This window comes from Melospiza georgiana, chromosome 18 (assembly GCF_028018845.1).
Source record: "Melospiza georgiana isolate bMelGeo1 chromosome 18, bMelGeo1.pri, whole genome shotgun sequence".
Taxonomy (NCBI): domain Eukaryota; kingdom Metazoa; phylum Chordata; class Aves; order Passeriformes; family Passerellidae; genus Melospiza; species Melospiza georgiana.
The window spans coordinates 11,492,227-11,515,585 of NC_080447.1; the positions used below are offsets into that span (position 1 = coordinate 11,492,227).

Genomic DNA, 23,359 nt, shown 5'->3' on the forward strand with positions numbered 1-23,359 from the left:
AGTGGTTGAGTCACCATCCCTGGAATTACGGAAAAGAGGCACAGCTGTGGCTCTCAGGGACGTGGTTTAGTGGTGGGCTTGGCAGTGCTGGGTCAATGTTTGGACTCAATGACTTCAAAGGTTCTTCCCAACTGAAACAATTTTATGATTCTTTAAGATACTACACTGAGAAGGGAAAAATGAGTTGTGAGAAGAGAGCAGGTGGTGACTTTGTGCAGGTTAATGTGAAGGTTATGAAGTCCTGCACCTGTGCCTGGGGTGCAGATAGGACTGGGTCCAGCATTTGCAGTGTCAGATTGTAATGCTCAGCACAGTGTTTGATCCCACCTTTCTTCCTCAGGGAACTGGTTTTATTTGGGGCTTTTGGTGGTTGATCAGAGACACCAATACCTTCCAGTGTCCTCACACTCTTGGTCCAACTGGAATAGATCACTTGAAAAAATCACCAATTTACTTATTGCAATGTCTTGTAAAATTAGTATAGAGCATGAAAGGTGCATCTATTCCATGTGAATTTGGGTTGTTCTCATATAGGAGCATTGCTTATGTGTGCTGCTCTGAGACTCACAGAGAAAATCAGCAGAAGGCAAAGTTACCATTGTTAATTTAGAAGGGTGAGGATTTTTATGTTTTTAATATGAGTCATTTTTAAACTTTTAACTCTCAAAAACTCATCCAAGTCTGAATTCCTGAGGAGACAGATAATTGAGAGGACTTGACTTACCAGCTAAATCTCATCAGTTTACTTCTACCAGCCCCTTGCAACACGAAGGATGGCAGCCTACCACAAATGAAACCCATGTTTCTCCTTCCTTAAGGCATGAACCACACTGCCCAATGTGAATGGCACCTGATCCTGTCCCTCAGGCACAGCTTGAGGGCTCTGATCCATATTCCAACACCTCCGAACCACCCAGGTACTCAGACTCTGAAGTGCTTCACACTCATGTCCAAGAGAACTCTTTATTATGTTTACATAGAGCATGAGCAATGTGGAAAACACTGGAAATTCTGCATCAGTGGCTTGGTTTCTGGACAGCATTGGAAATGGAGATGCAGCTGCTCCCGTCGTGGCTGTGTCAGGAGGTGAGTGTGCCACGAGGAGCCAACGCTCCGCGCCTCCGACTGGGAGCTCCCACCTCTGGCACATCCCCTGCTCGCTCCTCTATGCCACAGTTAGGTGCTCAGCTGTCAGCTTTTCCTCAATTTCACTTGGAACTTGCAGTTGTAGTACCTTGGATCTTGTAATTTTAGTACAAAAGCACAGTTTTTGAAACCAATCCTACTAATCCACAAGACCGTTCCCATTCCCTGTCCTCCCCCCCTCCTCCCCATCCCATCCCAACTCATCCCATCCCCCATGCTCCCACCAACACATGCCTCCTTCCCCTCCCTCTCACCCCGGTCACACAGCAAATATCCTGATGCTGCAGTTCCAAGCCATGTGTCCGCCCCAGCCTATGTGATCCAATGGTCTCTGACCAGGTCCCTTTGTTCAGACGTTCATACAAAACACACAATAGGAAAAAAACAAAACAAAAGGAGCCAGACACAAGAGGGAGACACACTGCCGGGCTCCAGCTCTGGCCTCTGAGCCCTTCCACTAAGCTCCACAGCACTAGGCTCTTGGGGCACCTCCTTTCACACTCAAGGCTGCAGGTCCCAAGGTTTCCAAGGTGCATAGGAAAAGGAAGAAAGGAAGTAAACTACAAGCCTGTTTCTGTTTTAGGTTCCCCCCAACCCCTTTCCCTCAACCCAATGGCTGCTGGAGGATATTCTTGACTCCGACAGGTCTTTTCCCGTCTTCCAGTGAGACCCTGCCTGGGGACCAGGTTCACTGTAAGTCACCGGTTCCTCTCTGGAACGTGGGCAATGGGTTTGGCAGCGAGGGGAGGGAGCGGAACACGCCGCGGGGGGACGACAGGCTTTTGTCTCACAGCAGGTTGGGGGGAGAGATGTCAGGGAAGGCGGGAGAAAAGAGCCAAGGGAAGCCGGTCAAGCTGGCCCTCTGCTTGATGTTTGCACTCAAAAACTTCTCCTTGGGGTTGCTCCAGCGTGCCGGCGCCGGCCCGCTGTTCAGTCACCTCTCGCAGCCCTGCTGAGAAAGAGCACGTGGCGGGGCGCTTCCGGCTGCTTCATCCTCTGGCTGGCTGCCCTCGTGCCCGCCGGCGATCTCAGAGTCGCAGTCAAGCGCCTCATAGATGGTCGGCAGCGTGGTCTGCTGGCTGAGGCGCTTGCGCAGGCCCACCAGCAGCGGCTGCGGCATGGAGGACACGTCCACGTTGTTGCCGAGGTCCACCCAGGCCAGGCAAGGGAACTTGTTCATGTCCTTCATGGTGTCAGTGAGCTCCTTCATGGTGGCCCGCGTGAGGCGGTTGCCGTTGAGGGACAGGTGGGTGAGCTTGGGCAGCGCGCCGAGGAAGGGCAGCAGCAGGCGCACCATGTCGTCGTTGAGCTCCGTGAAGCTCAGGTCCACCGAGGTGAGGTGGTCGCCGTGGTTCTGCAGGTAGTAGGCCATGCGGTGCACGTCCCGCATGCTCAGGGGGATCCCTGACAAATCCATGGAGTCCTGGCTCACCTTCTTCTGCAGGCTGGTCTTCAGGCTGGTGGTGGGGAAGGGGAGATGTGGAGAGAGATCATTAAGGTTTAAGCCTCATTAAGGGGAGAACTCTCAGCCAAGTGAGAGAGCATTTGGGACAGGGGGAACTCATCAACAACATGGGCTAGAATGTTAAGGAAAGGGTTAACAGAGCTCACTGGGGAAACAAGCCTTTGCACCATACCTCAGGGCAGACTGTTCTGGGGATGGGGAGATGTTGGGGAAGGGGAGACATCAAGAGAGATCATTAAGGTTTAAGCAAAGCACTCCCATCCATCCCAGCCAAGTGAGAGAGCATTTGGGACAGGGAGAACTCATCAACAACACGGGCTAGAACGTTAAGGAAAGGGTTAACAGAGCTCACTGGGGAAACAAGCATTTGCACCATACCTCAGGGCAGACTGTTCTGGGGCTTTGCTGTGTATTTTCAGCACTTACACATAAACTTTGCCAGAACTGGCTCAACACAGGTTGCTGAAGTGTCTCCCACTAGCAGATGTCAAAGGGTTTGTCTGTATGTGCCCATACAGGCGCTCATGCATAGAAAGCAAAAATAACCAAGGCAAGCAAACTTTCCAAAAGCACTGGTTTACTCTGTGTGGGCGCTGTTTGTGAGCCGCCTCTCCAGGTGAATGCCAAGGTCTGTGCTGCAGAGGAGAGCTGTGTTAAATATCTGAGAAATGGATGTTTCATCAGGAAAACAATAGATGGGCAAACTGCACTCCAGGAATGGATTTACTGCGTGTCCCTTTAAAAGCCTTCACAAGCAGCACTTAGTCAGTAAGCAGCACCAGTGGCTGCCTATCTGGGTCTCTGTGGTCAGCAGATCATCTGGGATCTGCTGCAGCTATGAAGAGGCAGGGAGGGCATAAGGGTGCTAAGAGATAACTTCAGCCATTCCTTTTATTGTCTGCCTGGCCAAGGGAGTGAGGAGGAGATAGGAAAGCTGTGTTGTGAGGCTGCTGGGGATGCAAAGGAAATGGGGTGTGGAGCTTAATGATGGACTCTGTGGGTTTTTAAGAGTGCTGTGAGAAGTGGGAACTGTGGGGCTACAGGAGCTGCTGGGGGATGTGTTGCAAAATTGAGTAGAAATGTGTGTTGGCATAACACAGGAGAACCTAATCCCTTACCTGAATTGTGTTAATCTTGCTGCTCTTTCAGACACATCTTGCCTTAAGGACATAGTAGGAGCCCCTCAGTCGTGTGCTCAGGGGGTCTTGTAAGTGCCTTATTGAGTTTGGGAGGATCAGGGTGGGTTAAGCATTAACCACCACTTCCAAGGTCCCCACTGTTCCTATCTGGCTCTCTGTAGTGTCCTGCACACCTGTGGCACAGCCAGTCCCTGAAAGCAATGGGGACATGGGGACATGCAATTCCCTCGGAGGAGGCTGCAGCACCGCAGGAGCTCCCGTGGCAGGTGAGAATGTCCCTCCAAGCCTCAGCACGGCCAGGCTCTGCTGGAGCTGTGCAGAGGACACTGTGGCACTGCCTCTGCAGCTTTGCTTTACACATGCAGCTCATGGCATCCTAGAAATTTCAGCCCTTAATAATCCCCTACAAGCATGTGTTGACAGAAGTCAGTAAATGGGCACCAGTGCAGGCCACAGCCCTTTGTGGACATGTTCAACACTGGCACAAACCTGCAGCTGCACCTTCTTGTAGGAGCATGAGGCAGAAGGATCTCTTGGCCTGTCCTGTCAATTCTTAAGCCCACAGATTCCTGCCCTGGGTTTAGTAGTACTTTGCTCAGGCTACTTCTATGTGTCCTTGTATTTCCCATGGGAATTCACTGTGTCCTTGTATTTCCCACGGGAATTCACTGTGCAAGGCTGAAACCATACCTGCAAGCATGCATTTGGACTAAGGAGCTCTCATGGCAGAGAGCTAATAACGGCACAAATTAACTTCTATTCAGACCTGAAGTATTGTAAGTAAAATGTATTACTTACTAAATATTTACACATCAGATGACCCACACCACACCTTAGTAGATCACAGGAGGGGCACGGGAAGCAGTGCTTGTCTGTCCTGTCAAATGGCAGGGACTGATGTGCTGGGGAATATAATTGGTCTGAGCACACAAGAGGGCCTTGAAGATGGTACTTGATATCCCTCCACTATCTGGGCCCAGAGATGGGACTGCGAAGAATTAATTAATCCAGCACATTGCTTGTAGCAGCAGTGCAGTCCTTTTGCCTGCTGCAGCAGCAGGTGTGAACTGTGCATGCTGTGGTCAGGGTGGCACTGAGCAAGTCTCCCTTTTTCTGCTAACCCAAGACATGCTTGAGATCAGCCCAGGCTTCTGGGAGCTGTATTTCTTCAACTCTCTTGAAAAACAACATGTCTGTTTTGGTATAGTTTGTCACCAATCACTGGCAGTGGTGTAGCACAGTCTACCACAAAAGAGGGTTCATCTTGTCTGAAATTTATCAGGGACCAGCCTCGAAGCTGGAAACATCTCAGGTTTCCCCTAGCACAACAAGAGTTGTCCTTGTAGTCATGGCAGGTATTTTATCTGGGTGTTTGATCTGGAGTCCTTGTTCTAGCAGAACAGAGCATCCAATGCTCAGTGCAGGTGTGCATTCATGTGGATCAAGGGAAGCAGGAGGAATGAGATGGAGTGTGAACCTGAGTGCACAGGGTACCTGTGCCCTGTACCCACAGGGGGCTGGTACAAGAGATACAGCAGCCTTCTCTGGCCTGTAGGGGCTTAGAATAAGGCTTTCTTGGGAGTGGGGAATAGAGCATAAACAAGCCCAGAAACAAGCCTGTAACTACTTCAGTGCCTGTGTTGTACCCACACAGCCTGTGGCTCCTGGAAATTCTCTATCCCAGTCAAACCACGGCAGACCTGGGTGGGGGGCACAGAACGGAGACGCGAGCACAGGGGCACATTCCCCAGCCCTAACCCTTGTCTGTGTCTGTGCAAAGCCTCCTCAGACCTTCCCTCAGTGAAGCCGCGGGGCAGGAGCGCGGTTTGCGAGGGTTCGGGAGCGGGCTGGAGCGGGGGCCGCTGGAGGGCACGGCTGAGCCGGCGCCGCTCGCCGCGCCCGCGGCACCCAGGTGGGGCCGACCGATGGTCCTGCCGCCCTGAACGGGGGACAGGCCTGAGAGGCTCTCGGGGCCCCCTCCGGAGCGGCTCGGCTCCGAGCGCAGGCAGGGATGGCTGAAGGGAAATGTCTGAGAGACAAAAGCTGTGCGCTCGTCTGTCTGTGCCCGCTGAGCCTCCCCTCGCTGCGCTCCTGCCGTGAGCAGACTGCAGTAATAGGTCACGGACCGTGCTCTCGCCACAACAGGTACCTTCTGCTGCTCTCCCAATACCCCAAGGAGGCTTTAATCAAGCAGACAAATTATCTTCCCATAATTGATTCTCCAGACCGGACTGCTCCCGGCTGAATGTGCTCAAACCCTCCTGTCCTGTGCCAGAGCCCGCCCTCCCTTCTTTGCTGGCTTGTTTTTCTTTCCTTTCCTGTGTTTTTTGCTGCTTCCTTTTGCCCTCATTGCTGTACCTGCCAGGGTGACTCTGGGCCTCCTGTCTCAGGACCGGGGGGCTCCCTCCTGTGTTTGAGCTGCTCTCTTGCCTATAAAAATGCCTCTTGTGTAGGGATGTGTTTGTAGGAGCCTCATCCTGGTGGACACAGCCCTGTGCTGCAGCCAGGCCCTCAGCTCTCTGGTAAGTGCTGAAGCATGAGATGCAACACCCCACGCATGCTGTGACCCCTGGCAGCCTCCTCCTCGCCTCCCTGGTGTTTCTGTGCTGCTCCAAGAGGCACAACTAAACCCCATCTCTAGGGCAGGGCACAGAACAGCTACCCAGTCTCTCTATTGCTTCAGAGGAAAATGGGTCTGCAGTCAGAAGTGGGTCAAGGAGATGTGGGTAGATGCTTTACTCTGAATTATCTGACACTTGGAGTTTTTTGGAGGTCTGTTAAGCTCCATTTCTTGGGGGGAGAGGGCCATGATACACAGGGCACCAAGCTCTCAGTCACTCGTGCAGCAGCTGAGAAAATACTAGGTTTATTTCCAGGGAAATGGGTCATGTATTATCCTCTAATTTCTGCACTTGAAACAGGCTTTAAGATTGCTTCAGCTGCAGAGGGCTTTTTTCCTTTTGTGTGAGATACAACAGCTACTTAGCAACGTGGCTCTGGATGCCTGTGGGACTCGTGGACAGAGGCTGCAGAGCACTGGGGGCTGGATTAACCCACTGCTGCTGCAACTGCTGCTCAGGGCACGTTTGTAATTGTGAGGATTTGCATCTGACAAGGATCTGGACCCTGCATGCAGGGCAGCAGACTGTGTTTGTATTATCTGCAGCAAGCCTGGAGAGGAAACAGCCCCCCACTCCCTCAAATGCTGGAGAAATGGCTTGCAAGTGAGAAATTCTTGGAAACTTTGAGCAAGAAACAAGGGCAACGAACAGCCCAGCCCTACTGCCTGCTTGGGGATGCAGCACCCAGTGGGGAATGGGGCTGGCCCAGAGCTCTTTTCATGAAGGATCAGCACCTGCTTGCAGCCCTTCTCCACCTGCTGAGGGATGGGAGCTCTTTGAGGTGCATGTCCTTGCTTCTCATGTGGAAGGTTTTGCTTTGCATTGTTCCCAACTCCCTTCCTGGGGTCTGGCCTTTCTCCCATAGACAAGGAGGGAGTTTTCCTCCCACCCTCAGTGCCACTTATCCCATCCCTGGGTGCCAACTCTACTCTTCAGCAGCAGTCAATATTCTCCTCATTACCAGCATTCCCTAGGCTGCACTTTGAGCCTGGCTATGGGAGATCCACCCTGGATCAGTCCACACAGAGCAGGGGGCTGAGAGACCTGTGGGTGTCTGGAAAAAAAAAACCCACTCAGTGAGAAATGTGGGCTGGGAAAGAGGCGAAACCATCCTGTGCCTCCCCGGGCTTTATTTTGGGATAAAAATCTTCCTCTTTCCACTAACACCCAGCCAGTGTTCCAGCCTCCTGGAAACTCAGCTGGCATTAGCAAACACAGAGCTGTCTTGAAATGGGACAATTAGGGGACCTGAAATCAATTGCTGTCTGTTTGTCTCCAGGACCTGTCCCAAGAGAATTAACCCTCAGGCCATCTTCCAGGTCCTTCTTCACGTCCATGAAGCTGCAGGCTCAGCATGTTTGGTTTTTTTGTTAGCACTGAATCCCATCAGTTTCTTGCTCATCAGCTAAATTCTTTGGTGGCAGCACCAAAGGGGTGCAGTGGCTCCTGAGTGATGCCCTGTTGGGACTTGTAGCAGTCACAGTGGTGTCTGGCCTCTTGTTAGCTCTGTGGGGTTTGGGGGAGCTTGTTCAGCCCAAGAATGTTGAATTTCCTGGAGTCTCAGCTCGTTTCCTTGTCTCCATGCTATGGAGAAAGGCTGGGAAGGGACAGCAAGAGACAGAATTTTGCTAATGAGGGGTGCTCACCACTTCATGCCTATTTCTCTGGAGAATTACCAGCTTTCTACCACTCTGTCTTTTATTTTTACATTAAATTTGTCTCCAAATATAAAACTTTGCTGATGCCAGAAATTCCCATTAGCAGATATCCCCTCTGTCATTAACAGGCACTGCCAGCAGTGGCTAATTAGCCATGAGTCAGGTATCTCTCAGCTGCTCTTTCTTGCACAGAACCCCAGGCATGTCTGGATGGCATCCCTGCTTTGAGCAGTGATTTAGGGGATGGATTCTGAGCTTTTTAATTGCCTGCTTAGCATAATCTGCTTGCTTTGCTTCCCCAGTGGCTGCTGTGCAGGGCTGGCTTTAGCTGCCTCTGACGGAACATGAAAAAGGAAAAGAGAAGCCTCAAAAGTACTGACCTAGAGTAACCCAGCCCCAGCTGATCCTGGCCCTGCTGGGAGGATGGAGGCAGTGCACAAATGGGTCACTCCCTTGGTCACATCTCCATCCTTGTGCCCAAGCCGTGGCGAGGAGGCAAAGGCAGCCTTTCTGCTGTCTCCCTCCCTCTGCAGCTGGGGTGGGCCATGGAAATCTGGAAATCAGCAGCTGTTGATGCAGCTGAGTGCCTCTCCTCCTGCCTCTGCTGTCACTTTGTCCTTGAAGGTGTGTTCAAGAGACCTGTGAGCCCTTGGCCTTCCTCCTGCTGCCGCTTGATCTGTCCAAGGCCTCAGGTTGTTTCCCTTCGTTATTTAGGCCTCCCCTAGCAAAGCAGGGAATGCCTCCTTGCTGTAAATATCATCTACTGACCCATGTCCTTGTCAGACCTTCAACTGGCTACGAGTCACAGAGGCACAAGGTCTCTGCTGATTGTTTTTCACTGCTCCCTTCCACCCAGCCTCTGTTATTTCACTCACTTTCTGCCCACCACAGCGTCCTGCTTCTCTTGGCCTTTTTACTCTGGCAGGGCAGTGTCAAGCTGCTGGGTGACCCTTTCTGCACCTCCAACAGCTTTCCAAATATACAGGAACCCCCAAATGTATGCTGTATGCTCCTCAGGGCAGTGTTTGGGATGCTCTGCACTGTGAGGTGAGGGCACAATTCCTGCCATGTCTGTCCATCTGACATCTCTGTGAGCAGCAGCTCCTTGCAAACAGTGTGTGGGGCAGTTCCTGTGCTCCCATATGATGTTTTCCATGTGGCTTCAGTTAACTGACCTGGCTTCCTCTCACTGGAGCAGGAATGATGGTGCCTGTTTACCCTGTTGCATAAGGGTGACACGAAGCTGTAGTTAATATTCTCCTCATGCCATGTGAAGGCTGGGATCTCATCTGCCAGAACTGTCAGCCTCAGTGCTGAGTGATGTTTTCAAGGAAAAAAAAAATGATGTGAAGCCCTTTAGAGCTGTTTCCTTGAAGTGCTCCAGACACAAGTGCTTTCAGTGCATTTTAAAAATGCACCTAATGCTGCAGTGTCTGGCCAATGCACATCAATAACAGAAAGGGAGCAATGAGCCCAGAAGGGATACTGGATTAGCCATGATGAAATTCACTCAGATGAGCAAAGTGAAGCTGTGGTGAGATTTGTGGAAAGGAAAGGCCATGTACATGTGGTGTGGGAGTTAACTCCATGCACACAACTAACTGCATTTGCTCTTCCAGAACCAGCCACTGTATAAAGAATCTGGGGGTTTTTTTTTTGTCACAATTATAAAGCTGTGTCTGCTGCCTGCTTTGTGGAGTCAGGTTTGATCCTGTGCACTCAGGAAAGGAAGGGTTACACAGAAGGAGCCAGCTCTGGGGATGATGCAAGTGGAAGATACATTAAGGTTCCCTAACACAGCCTTGCCAAGACAGTTCAGTTGTCATCCAGAGCTTCCTAATCACAATACCAGACTGTGATCCAGCTCTCCAGACAAAGGCAGTCTTCACCTGATACCCTTCTCCCTCTCTGCTCTGAACTGCAGCCCAAAAAGCAATATACCCTCTGGGTCCCACCCTGTTCTGGCAGCAGATGGTGACAGTTTGCTTGAATTCAGCATGGCAAGAGGCCCCAAGAATTCTGAAAACAAGAATTAATAACATCTGAAAGCTCTGCATCTGTCAAAATGCCACAGGAGTGGCACTGATAGCCCAAAAGGTTTATGTCTGTATAAGGGAGCATTTCTTAATGCATTACTCTTTACACACTAAACATCAATTTAATGAGAAAGTGAAGCTGGAGTTATACAACACTCCAGGATGTATTCTGCTCGTTAAGTGGGAGTGATCTATACAACTGTAAAACGGTGCTAAAACCAAATTCCCTCTAGGATATAAAGGACTGAAAATTGTGTAGTAGTTATGCTAGTCCCTGCTGCAAAAAAAAAAAAAAAAAAAAAAAAAAGGCTGCAGAAATCTTATCCTCCACCTTTTGAGCTTTCAATTTAAAAAAACCCAGAGTAAATCTGCAAGAGCTTATCCTCCTGGTTTGGCTAGGCAGCCAACCCAAGCAGGGCAGAGCCAGTGGGGTGCAGGCTGCTGGCTGCAGACAGGATTTTGCAAAGGAGCCCCTTCTTTTCAGGGTGGCAATCTTAGTCTGAGTATCACCAGGGCAGCTGAAATAGCTTTTTTGGGTGACTGCACATCTGGGGACTGCAACCCTTCCTTGTACAAGGCACACAGCCCCTCCAAGGAGCACACAGGCATGGGTGCAGAGGGCAGGTTGCCTCCCAGCTTCACCTTCAGGAGCTTGGTCAGGCACAGGAACCAGAGAGAGCCTGGCCTGGATGCCTCCTGCTCCCTCCAGCTGCTGTTGGACCCACAATGAGCTTTCTCCTTCCACATTTCTGTATGGGCTCTGCCTGTGCACTGAAACAGCAGTGCTTGAAGAAATGTCTCTTATCTTTCTGCTTCACCAGCTCATGGGTGGCTCAGGTGTGCACCTGCTGGATGTGGGTCCCACTGAGAGCAGCTGGGGATGCAACTGCTGTGAGTTTGCTTGTGACCCACTGGTTTGGCAGTGGGCACAAGCACCTGGTGCATGATCTGACTCCAGTATTGCAGCACCACAGCTCCATAACAGCCCAAATGTAATTAAAACCTGGCAGATGCTCCAAGCTCTCTGTATGGCTGAGCTTGCTAATTATCTCCTGGACCCATCTAACATGCTGCAGAAAGTAGAAATTGCATTTCAGAGAGCAAGGGAGTCGGGCATCGGCTCTGTGAAAGCCAGATGCCAACACCCAGGAGGCTGCAAAAGCAAGAGGAGAATTTGGTTTCTGAATGTGGTCTCCATGCACAGACCCTCCCTGCTGTCCTTAACCCCCACTAGATTTTAGAAATTCCTTCAAAGTATTTCTGCTACACCCATGCTCTTTGCAGGACCCAAAGAGCAGGAAGGGTGCAAGCCAAGGGCACAGGGTTTGAGACAGATCCTGTAGTAAAATACTCCCACTAGCAGACAGAGGGAAGTGCAGAATGTAAAAACAGCCTGCCTGAACAAACTTATGCCTTGGTATCTCCAAAAGAAGCAGCTATTTCTTGCTTGCCTGCTACTGGCAACACCCATTTTCTTGCAGCGGCCTCAGATGCCAACTCTGCAGGCGTCTTCTGCTGCAAACTGCAAAACATTTCATCTCCACACTTAAAAGAGAAAGCTGTGCTGTTAAATATTTCATCAAAATTAATTTGTGCCTTATGTAACACATTGTAACTGGGTGTGGTAGCCAGGCAGGGCAGCCCATTTCAGACCCATTGCACATTGCCTTGCTGCCCTCTCCCTGCTTGTGCTCACAGGTGTTCTGTACCTGGCCAATACCTGGGGCCTGACCCTCTGTGTGGGGTGCTCATGGACCCAGGGCTCTTCCTCTGGCCACAAACCTCCTCTCTGTTGTTGCTAAGGATGGGTTTGCAGCACTGTGCACGCTGTGCAATCACAGGGAACACTTCCAGTCTGACCCTTCATCCTCAAGTCCAGCTGGAGAAGAGGTTTGCCTGAAAGCAGGAGTCTGGAGATCTGAACTTCTTCTCTTTAAACTTGGGATGAGGTCAGGAATGCCTCATCTATATCCTGCACCCCCAGTATTCTGCAGGATCTCACAGGGAAAATGTCATTGAGTGGGTCTGGAAAAGGGCTCACTGAGCTCTGAGAGCTCAGTCCTGCTCTGAGCTGTGCTTGGCACCTGCAAAGCAGCACAAACAGTCCAGCCCTGTGGGTGCTGGGGCTGAGAGCACTGGGAGTGCTGCAGGTGCAAGAGGAGGCAGATGGCCTGGAAATCATGGCATTAGGGATTTTATTCCTTAGGATGCACTGGGAACCTGCCTCTGAGACAGAACGAAAGGTATGATGGAAATGTCAACTCTCATGGGGGATTTTAAGTTGCTGGCACACACATCAAAGACCAAAAGCATCAGAAAAGCCCAAGGCCATTCTCAGAGTGCTGCTGATTTTGCATTTCTTTTTATCCAATCCTGCATTTATTCCTGTGAATCTAATGGGGCTGACACGAGCTCTTTTCTCAGTCACTTCTCTGTCTTTTCTTCAGCAGTGGTGATCTGTGTCACAAGAACAGGGTTTGCTCCAAGAAAATGACAAGAGGAGGGGTGGATTTAAAAGACATGGGAATTGCTCTTTATCTGGGCAGAAAAACCAGCAAGTGGCAAGGAGGGAACAAGTGTGGGTGTCCAAATACACTTCTAGGGGTGCAAAGCAGCTGCCATCCAGTAGCTGTCAGTGACCAGCCTGCTCTGAGCTGGGTTCTCTGTGCATCTGCACCATCCCAGGGTGTCAGAGCCCAGAGCATCCCTCTGCTGTCCAGGACCCTTGCCAGGGGGCTCAGGGACCCTGGCACAGAGCCCAGAACACCTGTGGGTTTGATTGTGACCCGTGGAGCAAATTTCCAACCTTAGATGAAGATCAGCAAGCCACGACAAATTAGGTAGAATATTAGTGAAGTTATCATGGGGTGGAAAAGTAGATTTTGAGGTTTTGGTATGGGGGTTCAGGAGGCAAGATGGAGAGAACTGGGTGTGTCCAGCCTTTCTCCTTCTTCTTCTTGGCCTCCATCTTCTGCTGTGATGTTGGCACTCACAGACTGGTTTAGAGTAGAAGCTCAGTGTCTAACAGAGGTGATAGGTATTGGGAAGGAATTGCAAACATTGTACATGTAGTTTTTAGTATAAAGACATAACACTGCCCTGGGGGCAGGCAGAGTGCCTGGAACTGTCCTGCTGGACGGACCTGGGCAGGGCAGGAGAAAATTTTCTATAGATAAGAAACAATGAACAACCTTGAGACCGAGAAATGAAGAGCTCTGACTCCTTCCTCAGGCACTGGGCTGGGAAAAGAGACTTTGAACAATCTTGGGGTCACTCTGAGCAGCAAAAGATCCCAACACCAGGGCCCTCTGCAGGTGCTGGCAGAGAAGTGGGAGCTAAGAAGGATGGGCACCTCCCTGCCAGAGGGGTTCCTGCTGAATGGGGTGATCACTGGGGGCAGTGCCTCATGTGGGACACTTTTCCCACCGTCAGGGATGCTTTAAACGAGGACAAGGTGTGATGCAGAGCTGGAAACAGCTCCCTTTGGCACATGGGGGGTTTTGCAGGCTGGCAGCCCTGGCCATGCTGCTGGGGCCCACCACCCTGCAGGCCCTGCAGGAGGGGTGTCTGTGCTGTGCACTCAGGGGGGATTGATTTCAGAGCACTTCGGAGAGGGTGAGGAGCTGTAACACCACACAGGAAGGAGCAAAACACACCAAAGAGAGTCCTGCTGGGGCTGGGTTTTGGCAGAGGCTGCATGCAGCTGCTGTGCACTGCTTTCAGTCCTGTCTCCATCTGAGGAGGGCTGGGATGGGCTGCCCAGGCACATCCCCCTCCGTGCCCACCCACACCATCCCTAGATGCCCCTCTGTGCCCACCCACACCATCCCTGCCCGGGCTCTTACCACACTTGGGACTTCCTGCGGGGCATCCCGTGCCGGTGCCACTTGGAGTGCGGGGTCAGGTGGTAAATCAGCTGCCTGCAGATCCTGTCCGAGGATTTCCAGGGGTCATACTCCTGAAAGCAAAGGGACAGCTCAGACTGCCTGCGCCACAGCAGAGCGTGGGAGAAGGAGGGAGGCAGAGGAAGATGGGAAAGGAATAAAGATGGCAGTGGAGAAGGGTCGTGTGTGTAAGGGAGCAGAGGAAGAGAAGAGGGAATGGAAGAGGATTGGTGAGAAGGCCTGAGATGCCTCTGCCATATGCCAACTCTGCACTGCCAGGAAGAACCCAGCCCAGCCCAGCACGTTCCTGCCCAGAGCAGGGCTACAATTTCACAGCCCAGCCAGGAACAAGTGAAACTCAGAAGAGAAGATCATTTTCTAGGGCTGAGGCAGGGGTGACTGACGATGCTCTGTTACGGGGACCCCTGTGCTGCCAACTCCTTGTGTTACAGGACAGTGCTGAATTTCTGTTAATTACCTTGCTGCTGTGCTTCCCCAAACTCTGTCTCTGGACTGTCTGATACCCTGATATGGGAAGGTCAGTCAGTGGCACCCTTGCCCCATCCCCAAGGTGCTTCTTGCTCCTCCTGCAGTAACACACTGACTCCACAGCCTCCTGTGCTCTAGCTGGGAGATGTCAGGACAGGAAACTTAGTCCACAGTCCATCTTACTTCCTTGCAGTCCACTCTGCTACAGGAGGTGTGAGTTTGGGAGCTTGCAATGCCAGCAGTTCCCTGCCGCCCCTGCACTAACTCGTCAGGAAAAGAAGGCACCCACATGTTTGCTCTGCCTTCCTGGGTTATTTTTGCACTTGTTCTTTAGTGCCATGGCTTGGAACAGAACCTCTTCCTCTGCTGAAGCAGAATGGCAAATGGCAGCTGCTGAAGGCTGGGAATTCTGCCTTCCCTATTGTATTTTCCAATTGCTGACAGACACCTGCATTCCCTCTCCTCAGCCCTCCAGCCATGGGCCTCATGTGCATTTAGGGGTTTGATAGGTGAACACCAGTGGAGCTGTCAGGGAATGCAGGGATTTATTCCTTACTGTGAGCAGTTAAAGCTCTGCTCTGGGGGCCAACAGCTGCTCAGCAGTCCCTGAGGGATGCACTGCCAGCACATGGCAGCTCCCCTGTGCCAGGGGGAGAGGGATCCCAGCCTTGTGCTCAGCTGAGCATCCCTGATCCCCATCCCAGCCTCCCTAGCAGCCCTACAGGGACTGGCCCATGCCTCTGGCTTGGGGGCTTTGTTTTTGACTCCTGTGTGCTGGCAGGGCTGCAGCTGGCACTCTGCTGTCACCCACCACAGCAAACCTGTCCAAGTGGGCGCACGTGCACAGAGGCTCCAGAGCAGCAGCAGCTGGCACAGAGCCCTGCGAGTGATTGCTGGCTCCCAGCTGAGAGTTACCCTCCTGTTCTTTCCTGTGTCCTCTCTGATTTAATTCCCACTGACAGGCTGGGAATTGCACTCAGCCTGCTTGCCTGTAATGCAGTTACACCCACCAGATGCTCGGCCAGGGTCGGAGAGGGGACGTGGGCTGGCGTTGTTCTGGGAAGGGTGTGCTGCTGTAGGTACTGAATTTCTACAAGAACTTCATTAAATCATTAAACCTCTGCTGGCTTTGAAGGGCAACTCCGGCGCTCAACATCTTCCTTAGGAATGGGGAAAACAATTTTTTATGTAATGGGACGTGTGTCAGTGCATCCATAAGCCATGAAACTAGAGAGGGGGGATAAGCAGGTGTATAAAAATGGCAATGTGTTATCTGCCAAACACATGGGAACTGGATTAGAGCAAGGTCCCCTCCTGCTGCCTGCCCTGAGGGGCACTGCACAGCGTGGCCTTGGAGAAGGTCTGGTAGAACAGCTGGAGATGAGGGCAGGTGAAGTGTGGGTAAAGACCAGCCCAGCCCTTCCTGCAAATGCTTACATGAATTACACTGACATTACTCTTGCAAAGGTTTGTTTTTTTTTTCCCAGGCTGTGCTACAGCCTAATAATGATGATTAAACTTTGGCTAAATGTGGTTTGTCTATTGAGACATGACTGGTTAATTGTTATCAGTGAGCCTCAGGAGATGGCAGAACAAGGTTAGCAATGCCACTAATCTACACCAGGCATTCAGTGTATTCCCTGGGGCACTGCTGCTTGCTCTGAGCTCTGTGTTCTTAATATCTCTCTTTGAATAAAGAAATTCACTCTATTCCTCTCCTTATAAAGCAAACATGACACTTGCCAAGCCCAATGAGGAAAAGGGTACACTGCAAATCCAAGTGTCTGAGGTGGCAAAGGGTAACAGAAATTGATGCTGGTTGTGGCAGTGGGACTGGGACATCTGTGATGTTTGTCTGTTCTCAGCCCTGCCCTTCTGCTCTGCACTCCTCATCCTCTGAAGGAAATGCTGGAGCATTCAGGGATACTGTGCACAGAACACACCAGTGGCAATACATTCCTGCAGCACCATTCTCTGTGGGGAACTCTGAGACTTTATGGGGACAAATAATGCTGGGTTGAGGTAGTTACATATGGCAAAGGGCCCAGGAAGAGAGAGGTGATTTTCCTGCAGAGATCTCTGCTTTCCTCTGCAGGTCCATGAGCTCTAATTGCTTTGAACCCCTGTGATACCACTGATTATGTCTCTGCCCTGTCACTAAGTTTACTATGGGCACAAAAAGTAATTTCCTTAATCTCTGTGCACATAGCCATCCTCTCCTCCAGCTGCATTCATGTTTTGAAGTATTTTTAACTGATTTCTACAGAAAAGTGCCCCACAATCCAGATGCTGCCACTCCCAGGGCACGCTCTGCCTGGCTCTGGAGGATTGATGCAGCACCAGCTGCCCCAGCAGGGCTCTCTGCATCAGTGCTGTGCCACAAAGCACTCACGGAGCTGGGGGAGAAGTCAGTCACCTTTTTGGGACACTGCAGGTCTCTGGCAAGGCTCATCAGCAGGTCATGGGAGATGGGATCCACCAAGTTGAGGAAAGTTGCATTTTTGTAGAGCACTTCATTGAGAAATGTTCCTTCCAGTCCTAGGTCCTACAACAAAAACAGACACAGTCAGGCACACAGATTTCCTCAGAGCTCTATCCATGGGATGTTCTGAAACCAGAAAGTAAATCTGCTGTGGTGCCAGCTGGATGCCCAGTACAGGAAATTATCCAGCAGAGTGGGATTATCCAGCCGTGTCTGACCCAGCATTGCTGTGCAGCCAGAGAGCTGAACGAGATGCTGTGCTAATTTCAGCTAGTCCACCTTATTCCCACCTACCACAGGAAGGTGAGAATTCTATCATTTCCAGGCTGGCTGGAGCCTGGAGAGAATTCACTTCAGAGAAACACAGTTTTGTCAGCTCTATGTGTGAATCTGCTGAAGAAGCCAAGCAGGAAGGCTGGCTCTAAAAGCTGCTTCTCCAATCTCAGCTTTTCTGGAAGAATCAGACCTCTCTCAGGTATTTAGATGCTGCCATATGCCCTGGTGGTGGCTGGCTGAGCAGAAGTCCTGCCCACCTGTGTGAGTTTAGCTGTGCTGTGAATTTCTCAGGATGGGGTGCAGTGTTAAATTTAGAGGTGGCTTCACACCACAGTCAGAGGAGCTCCTCTTCCATCTTCCACAGTGTGGGTTAGGGGAGCATCTGTGGTCCATGCAACTTGTCTGTGTGCACCAGGGGATGGGGCACCTTTGAAAACCTCAGCATCTTTGGGAGCAAAAAGCCTTCCCAGGGCCAAATGGATAATGCTGCAAAGAACTAAGGAGAAAGCAAAGAGCTAATATACTGACACAGTTATTACAATAAAAAGGTACCTCAGAGCTGTGAAAAACAAACAAAAATTTTTTTAAAAATGTAGGAAAGAGAGATCACATATTCACATATGAAAAAAATACCCTAGGAGTAGAGATGTAGAACAGAAAAACCCTCTAGTAGGGATAGTGCTGGGTTTGATTCAGTTGATAAGGAGGGCTCAGCTAAGGGAGGGAACAAGTCTTTTCCCCATTCTGTATGCAGCTGACAGGAGAAATGAATAAGCAAATGGGTGCCCCATATGTTCACACTGCTCTACTGAGTGTATGTTTCAGGCACCACCCAGTGACTGGGAGCTAAAAAAAAATGGAGTGAGAGGGGGGGAAAAGCTGGATGTGTGCACATACATCACCAACAGGGCCAGAGCCATGGCTGGCAGGGGTTTGGGATCTTAACTCCGAGCACCAATCAAAGCCAGTGCCTCATCCTGCTCCGGATATGCTGGACTGAGCAGGAAGCACAATCCCAAAGAGACCCTGGCTAGAGACACAGGAAGGGAGAATAAATGAAATACTTTAGCATCACTCTGTGTACACAAACGGCACCTGTAAGCAGGCAAGGGACCCAAGCAGTGGATGAGCCCTGAAGGACAGACAACCACAGCTGGACATGGGCCAGGAGCCTGCCAAGGCATCATGCCAGTGTCTCCCTAAACCATAAGGCTTCAGGGAAATGGAGCCTCCCACAGCAAGCGTAATGTGCACAGATGAAGAAAGCTGCTGTGGGGATGGCATGGCTGGGCATGCAGCAGTGGATGTCAGAGCAGTAATTAAACTCCCCCAGTTGGAACTGTACCATTAAGATGAATCTGCATTCCCATTATAAATCCTGCCTGCAAGGTTTTTTTTCAGTAATATAGCTGTAAATGTTCATTGCACATTGATATTCCATAAATTCTTAGCCCGGAGGCATTGCAGCTCATCTTACTTATTTCCCTCTCTCCCTCCCTCTCCCTCTCATTTCTTGGAAAATTTTGTACCAGCTAAAAGGTGGCTGCAGACAGCAGAATATTATAACTCTTGCCAGTTCAGTTGGCTTAGTGCTGTTGTCTTAAAAATGACACTTTGCCACCGTCTCAGCACAGGGAAAACAGATTACAGCAGAGTTTTTGCTGGTGTAAGTCTAATGTCTCCCTGGGCTTCAGCTGAGGGATGCCCACCTAGATCAGCAGGAAAGCTGATCTGGCTCCTGCTGGTGGCATTTCTGGGGTGGCTGGTGTGCAGTGGAGCTGACCAAGTGTTCCTGTACAAAGCACACCTACACCTGCACCTGCAGCTGTTCTCCATGCACTCCTCTGAAATGCTGGGATCCCACACCTCTGTCAGGGGATTTGCTGCCTGCCTTGCTTGCTTTACATTACCACACCCTCTGAACATCCCAGGAACAGTCTGCAGCCCTCAGGGGAAACCCCCTGGCAGATCCATCAGCAGGGAGTGTTGCAGTGTGTTGTAAACTTCCTTCCCCAGGTGTCGGGAGCACCTGCAGGGCTGGGCAAGCAGGAGGCACGCAGGGGATCCCGTGTGCTCTGCTCTGGCTGAGCTCTCTGCTCCCCTCAGCAGGCTGCAATTCCAGTCCCACCGTTTCTCTGCCTTCCCTGGGGTGTTTGCATCCTGGCCAAGGCACGGTGATGAGGTGTGGTGTTAAACACCCTTCCTGTCCACTGGAGTGAACGAGGAATCTCTCTTTTTCCAGGTAACAAACAGACCCTCACCTGGGACACACTAACCCGTGACTCCCGAGAGCGTGACCCTGCCAAGGTAAGGGGGGACAAATGGGGACCCAGCTAAAGGGTGGATGCAGCTGTGGAGTGAGGAAAATCTGTGAGTTAGAAAAAAAGGCTGATCCGAAGCTGGCATTGGACGCGTGAGGAGGACTGGTGGTGATTGCATGACCCCAGCCTGGGGTGTGGTACATGTTAGTGGTGCCAACCCTCCACCTCTGAAACCTCTGAGTGCTCAGTGAACCAGAGGCTTTGGGGTGCTGCCGGATGGGTTCCCATCTTGCTTGGCAGAAGATGCTGTGATTGCAGGATGCATGTGCCACTGTTCTGCTGTGAGCAGATGGGCAGGCAGTCACTGTTTCATCATGGCCAGGCAGAACTGGGGACCAGGAAGAACATGGGGAACTGGAAAGGCAGCAGGCAACACGTGAATGTTCATGGCATGGTAATTCTCGAGCGCAGATGTGGGGAGGCCAGGTGTTCCACTGATCCTGAAAGGAGCTTAGAAATGGCCCTGCATTCCAGATGGCCCCGTGCCTGAGCACTCAAACCCTGCCTGGTCACAGAGGGACCTTCTGGAGACCTCCCGGGTCTGTGGAAGGTTTCAGTGCCTCGGTCTCCAGGAGAGGTGCTGAGCACTACAGAAAATGACATTCTGTAGCTCTGGCCTCTGGCATACCCTAGTAAAGTCTGTTCATGGTACATCACCATGTCCATGAAGTGAGTGCTTGCCTCTCTTTCTTCACAAGCTTCTTGCAATAATGCCTTCCCAAAACTGCCTTAAATCTTATTCAACCCTTGTCTGCCATACCGGTGCACACACAGAGGTTTGCTGTGAATTTATCTGTCTACATGTGTGACAAAAAGAGTGTGGTGCTGGTAACAATCTTCCAGTGAATGCTGAAGTAGTGGACAGGAGAAGCAGAGATGGAATTTTGGTCCTGTGGATTCTCACCTGTGAGTGTGTAACCTCCTGGCAGCCCAGGGCAGTGAGCACCACTGTCAGATGTGCTGTAAAACCCTGGACATGCAGGGCAGGCAGGGCTGTGCATGCAGCTCCCTGCAGCTGGTGGTGTGGGTGAACGAGCATCCAGTGAGCCAGACCCTGCTCCACTGCACTCACCCCCAAAGGCCACTTGCTACCAAGGAAGAGATAATGCACATTGCCAAGATGAAGTTAGATGATCCTTATCTAATGAAGCAACGCGACAAGCCACAAACTGATGGTGTTTGATGTCCCCATCAGAGGTGGAATTTGTCCCCTGTGCCACCAGTCAGAGAGTTGCCCGCAGTTTGGGGCAGCTGAGTTTGCCTGGAAAGTGATGGAAGCAGTGAGTGATGGAGGAGATGGCTCGGTTCCAGCAGCAGGGCTCTGTCCTCAGCATCAGTTTGGCACCACACTGTCTGCACACTGCCTGTGCTGTTCCTGAATGGCGGCAGACTGAGACGTGCTCCCACTGATACACTGACCCCTTTACCTCTCCTCTCAGCCTCGCCTGTCCCAGAGGTGCCCTCCAAAGCCATTTTGGGGTTTCCCAGACATATCTCATCCAGGCTGGCTGAGTGGCCATAACGGGATGTGGTGGCAGTGGGTGGCTTTTTTCTGGAGGGGCATCAATCTGAGCACACCCTCGGGCTGGCATGGAGGGGTGTGGATGGGCACAGCTCAACCCCGGACCTCCCTTCTCCTGCACAGCAGCTCCTCCAGCCCCTCTCTGTGCCCCGGCAGCCGGGTCGGGGAGGTGGCTGGTGCGCCTGGCACGGAGGGCACGGAGCGGGGCACGGAGCGGAGAAAGGCAGCACAAAGAGCCCCCCAAGGGGGCTGCACACCCCGCGCCGGGCAGGGGGCTCCTGCACCGCGGCTCCCGCAGCCCCGCACGGCCCTTTGTCCCTGCCCGCATCCCGCACCCCGCATCCTGCATCCCGCATCCCGCATCCCGCCGTACCTTCCTGAGCAGCCGGAGGATGTGCACGGCGTGCTCCCGCTTGTGCTCCCGGATGGTGGCCTGGATCTCCCGCAGCCACCCCACCCGCCGCACGTAGGGCGCGGGCGATGCTTTCCGCAGCACCCCGGGCAGCTTCTGCGGGTGCAGCAGCAGCGACGAGAGGTGGAAGTCGCCGCGGCCGCTCTCCAGCCTGCCCGGGCACGGCTCCTCGGCGCTCTCCTCCTCCAGGCTGCTCTGCCGGCTCAGCCGGGAGCCCATGGCCGCGCTCGGGGCTCGGGGCTCGGGGCTGCGGGCCGGGGGAGGCGCCGCGGAAGGCGGAGGGCGCGGCCGCCCCGCCCCGGCTCCCCGAGCTGCCCGAGCTGCCCGAGCTGCCCGAGCTCCGGTGCCCCGCTCCGCACCCGCTCCACACCCGCCTCCCGCGGCCGGGCAGCCCCAGGAGCCTCCTCCTCCTCCTCCTCCTCCTCCTCCTGCCGGGCTGGCTCTGCCCGGAGATGCTCGCTGGGGAGGACAAAGAGAGATGCGGGTGCTGCCGAGACTGCTCCTTCCGTCCAGCTGTTCTATTCCTGGACAAACTCTTTGAGCATCGCAAAAGGTTGTCTAGATTAATAGTAGTTCAAAGCACACCATCTGCAGGGAATGCTTCTGTGGGCTGTGTTTTCTATCAGTCTGCTGTTGGACCCAGAGGAGGTGTCTTACTAATCTAGAAAGTGGCAGGAATTTTGCCCACCACCCGTCATCTGCAACTGATAGTACGATGCTGGCACTGTTCCTCACCTGCTGTGGGTAGAACTGTTTTCCTTGTGTGCATCCTTCCCTCCTCCAGCAGTGCACAGCAAGTATAGCACATGCTCTTTCTCAGACAAAATCACTGCCATCCAACGGGATGGGAATAAACAAAGCCTGGATCCCATCTCCAGCCACCAAGATCTTGCAGGCAGCTCAGTCGTGCTCCCAGCACAACCAGTGGCTCAGCCTGCCCTGCTTTAGGGAATTAGAGCCATGAGCTGGCTTCTATCAGGACTATCAGCACAGTGAGCCCAGCAGGCTGTGAGTGCTGCATGCAGAGCAGGGGGAGCTGGAATGTGAGGGCACACAGCTATGGGAACAACCTGGGGTTCCCACTGCCTTGTGCATCCATGGACAAGCATCATCCAGTGCATCTGTGGAAGAATGTTGTGGCTACTGGGCTCTCACTCTGGGGGAATGGGGATGGCCATGGCTTTTTGTGATACAGAGCCTGCAAGGATCATTTTCCTCCTCAGCCTTCCTCTGAGCCATGAATGGGGATGGAGGTGTGGGTGCTTTGCATCATGAGAGCCTCCTTCAGATACTCTGCTGGTGATCCCTGTCTGGCTTGAAGAGACAGAGACAAAAAGGGGCTGGACTCTAAAGCAGCCTGGCCAATGCATTAATTTTTGTCTGTGCCACCCTCTAACCATGGCAGGTCAGATTCTGAAGGCCCTTCTCAGAATTTTCCTCAGCTGACCAGACAAAAGCCCTGACTGTCCATCTGCCCATTTGTCCCCTCCCTGCTCTGAGCACCTGCATGAGGGAAATTAGCATCAACAGATCTTGAGATATGGCTGAGCCTGACTCAAACTAATCCCATTTGGAGGGAGTAGATGCTGAGTAAGGACTTGTGGATCTGGTCAGAGAGCTTTGAGAGAGAAAATCGCTCATATGGGGTGCAGTGCTACAGCTGCAGGATTGTCACTGGGAGCAAAGGGAAGGACAAAAAGTAAAGTGACAAAGGAGGGGCGCACAATGGCCTTTCCCTGCTGTTTGGCAGCTGGACAGGCTGCCATAAATCCATGCTTCTGAGTGCTGCTGAAAGGAGCAGCAGCAATAGAGGATGTGGAACCAGAGCATCAGTTCATGAGCAGAATGGCTTTGTGTGGCTCACTTGTCTCACCCCTTATCTCTGAGAGTCAGGAGGAAACACAACGT

General features: G+C 52.1%; 2 protein-coding genes across 2 annotated transcripts in view; one reads left to right on the forward strand and one right to left on the reverse strand.

Moving 5' to 3' along the window:
- Positions 1–942: 942 nt before the first annotated feature.
- On the reverse strand, positions 943–21,706 carry LRRC75B (leucine rich repeat containing 75B). Its single transcript, XM_058036917.1, has 4 exons — positions 21,413–21,706; positions 16,855–16,983; positions 13,911–14,023; positions 943–2,603 (listed from the first exon to the last, which is right to left on the reverse strand). Exons 1-4 carry the CDS (start codon positions 21,668–21,670, stop codon positions 2,081–2,083), a joined length of 1,023 nt encoding a protein of 340 aa, XP_057892900.1. The 5' UTR covers positions 21,671–21,706; the 3' UTR covers positions 943–2,080.
- The window catches only part of GGT1 (gamma-glutamyltransferase 1), a 44,968-nt gene continuing 41,094 nt past the window's right edge, over positions 19,486–23,359 (forward strand). The window contains exon 1 of the mRNA XM_058036916.1: positions 19,486–19,503. The gene's annotated coding sequence lies outside the window, so the exon portion shown is untranslated. The remainder of the gene's footprint in view (positions 19,504–23,359) is intronic.

Coding starts and splice junctions, on each gene's coding strand:
- LRRC75B (XM_058036917.1), bottom strand. CDS start 21,670: ATGGGCTCCCGGCTGAGCCGGCAGAGCAGCCTGGAGGAGGAGAGCGCC. Junction 16,984..21,412: donor TCCTCCGGCTGCTCAGGAAG/GTACGGCGGGAT, acceptor TTTTTGTTGTAG/GACCTAGGACTGGAAGGAAC. Junction 2,604..13,910: donor CGCAGGAAGTCCCAAGTGTG/GTAAGAGCCCGG, acceptor CCCCACCACCAG/CCTGAAGACCAGCCTGCAGA.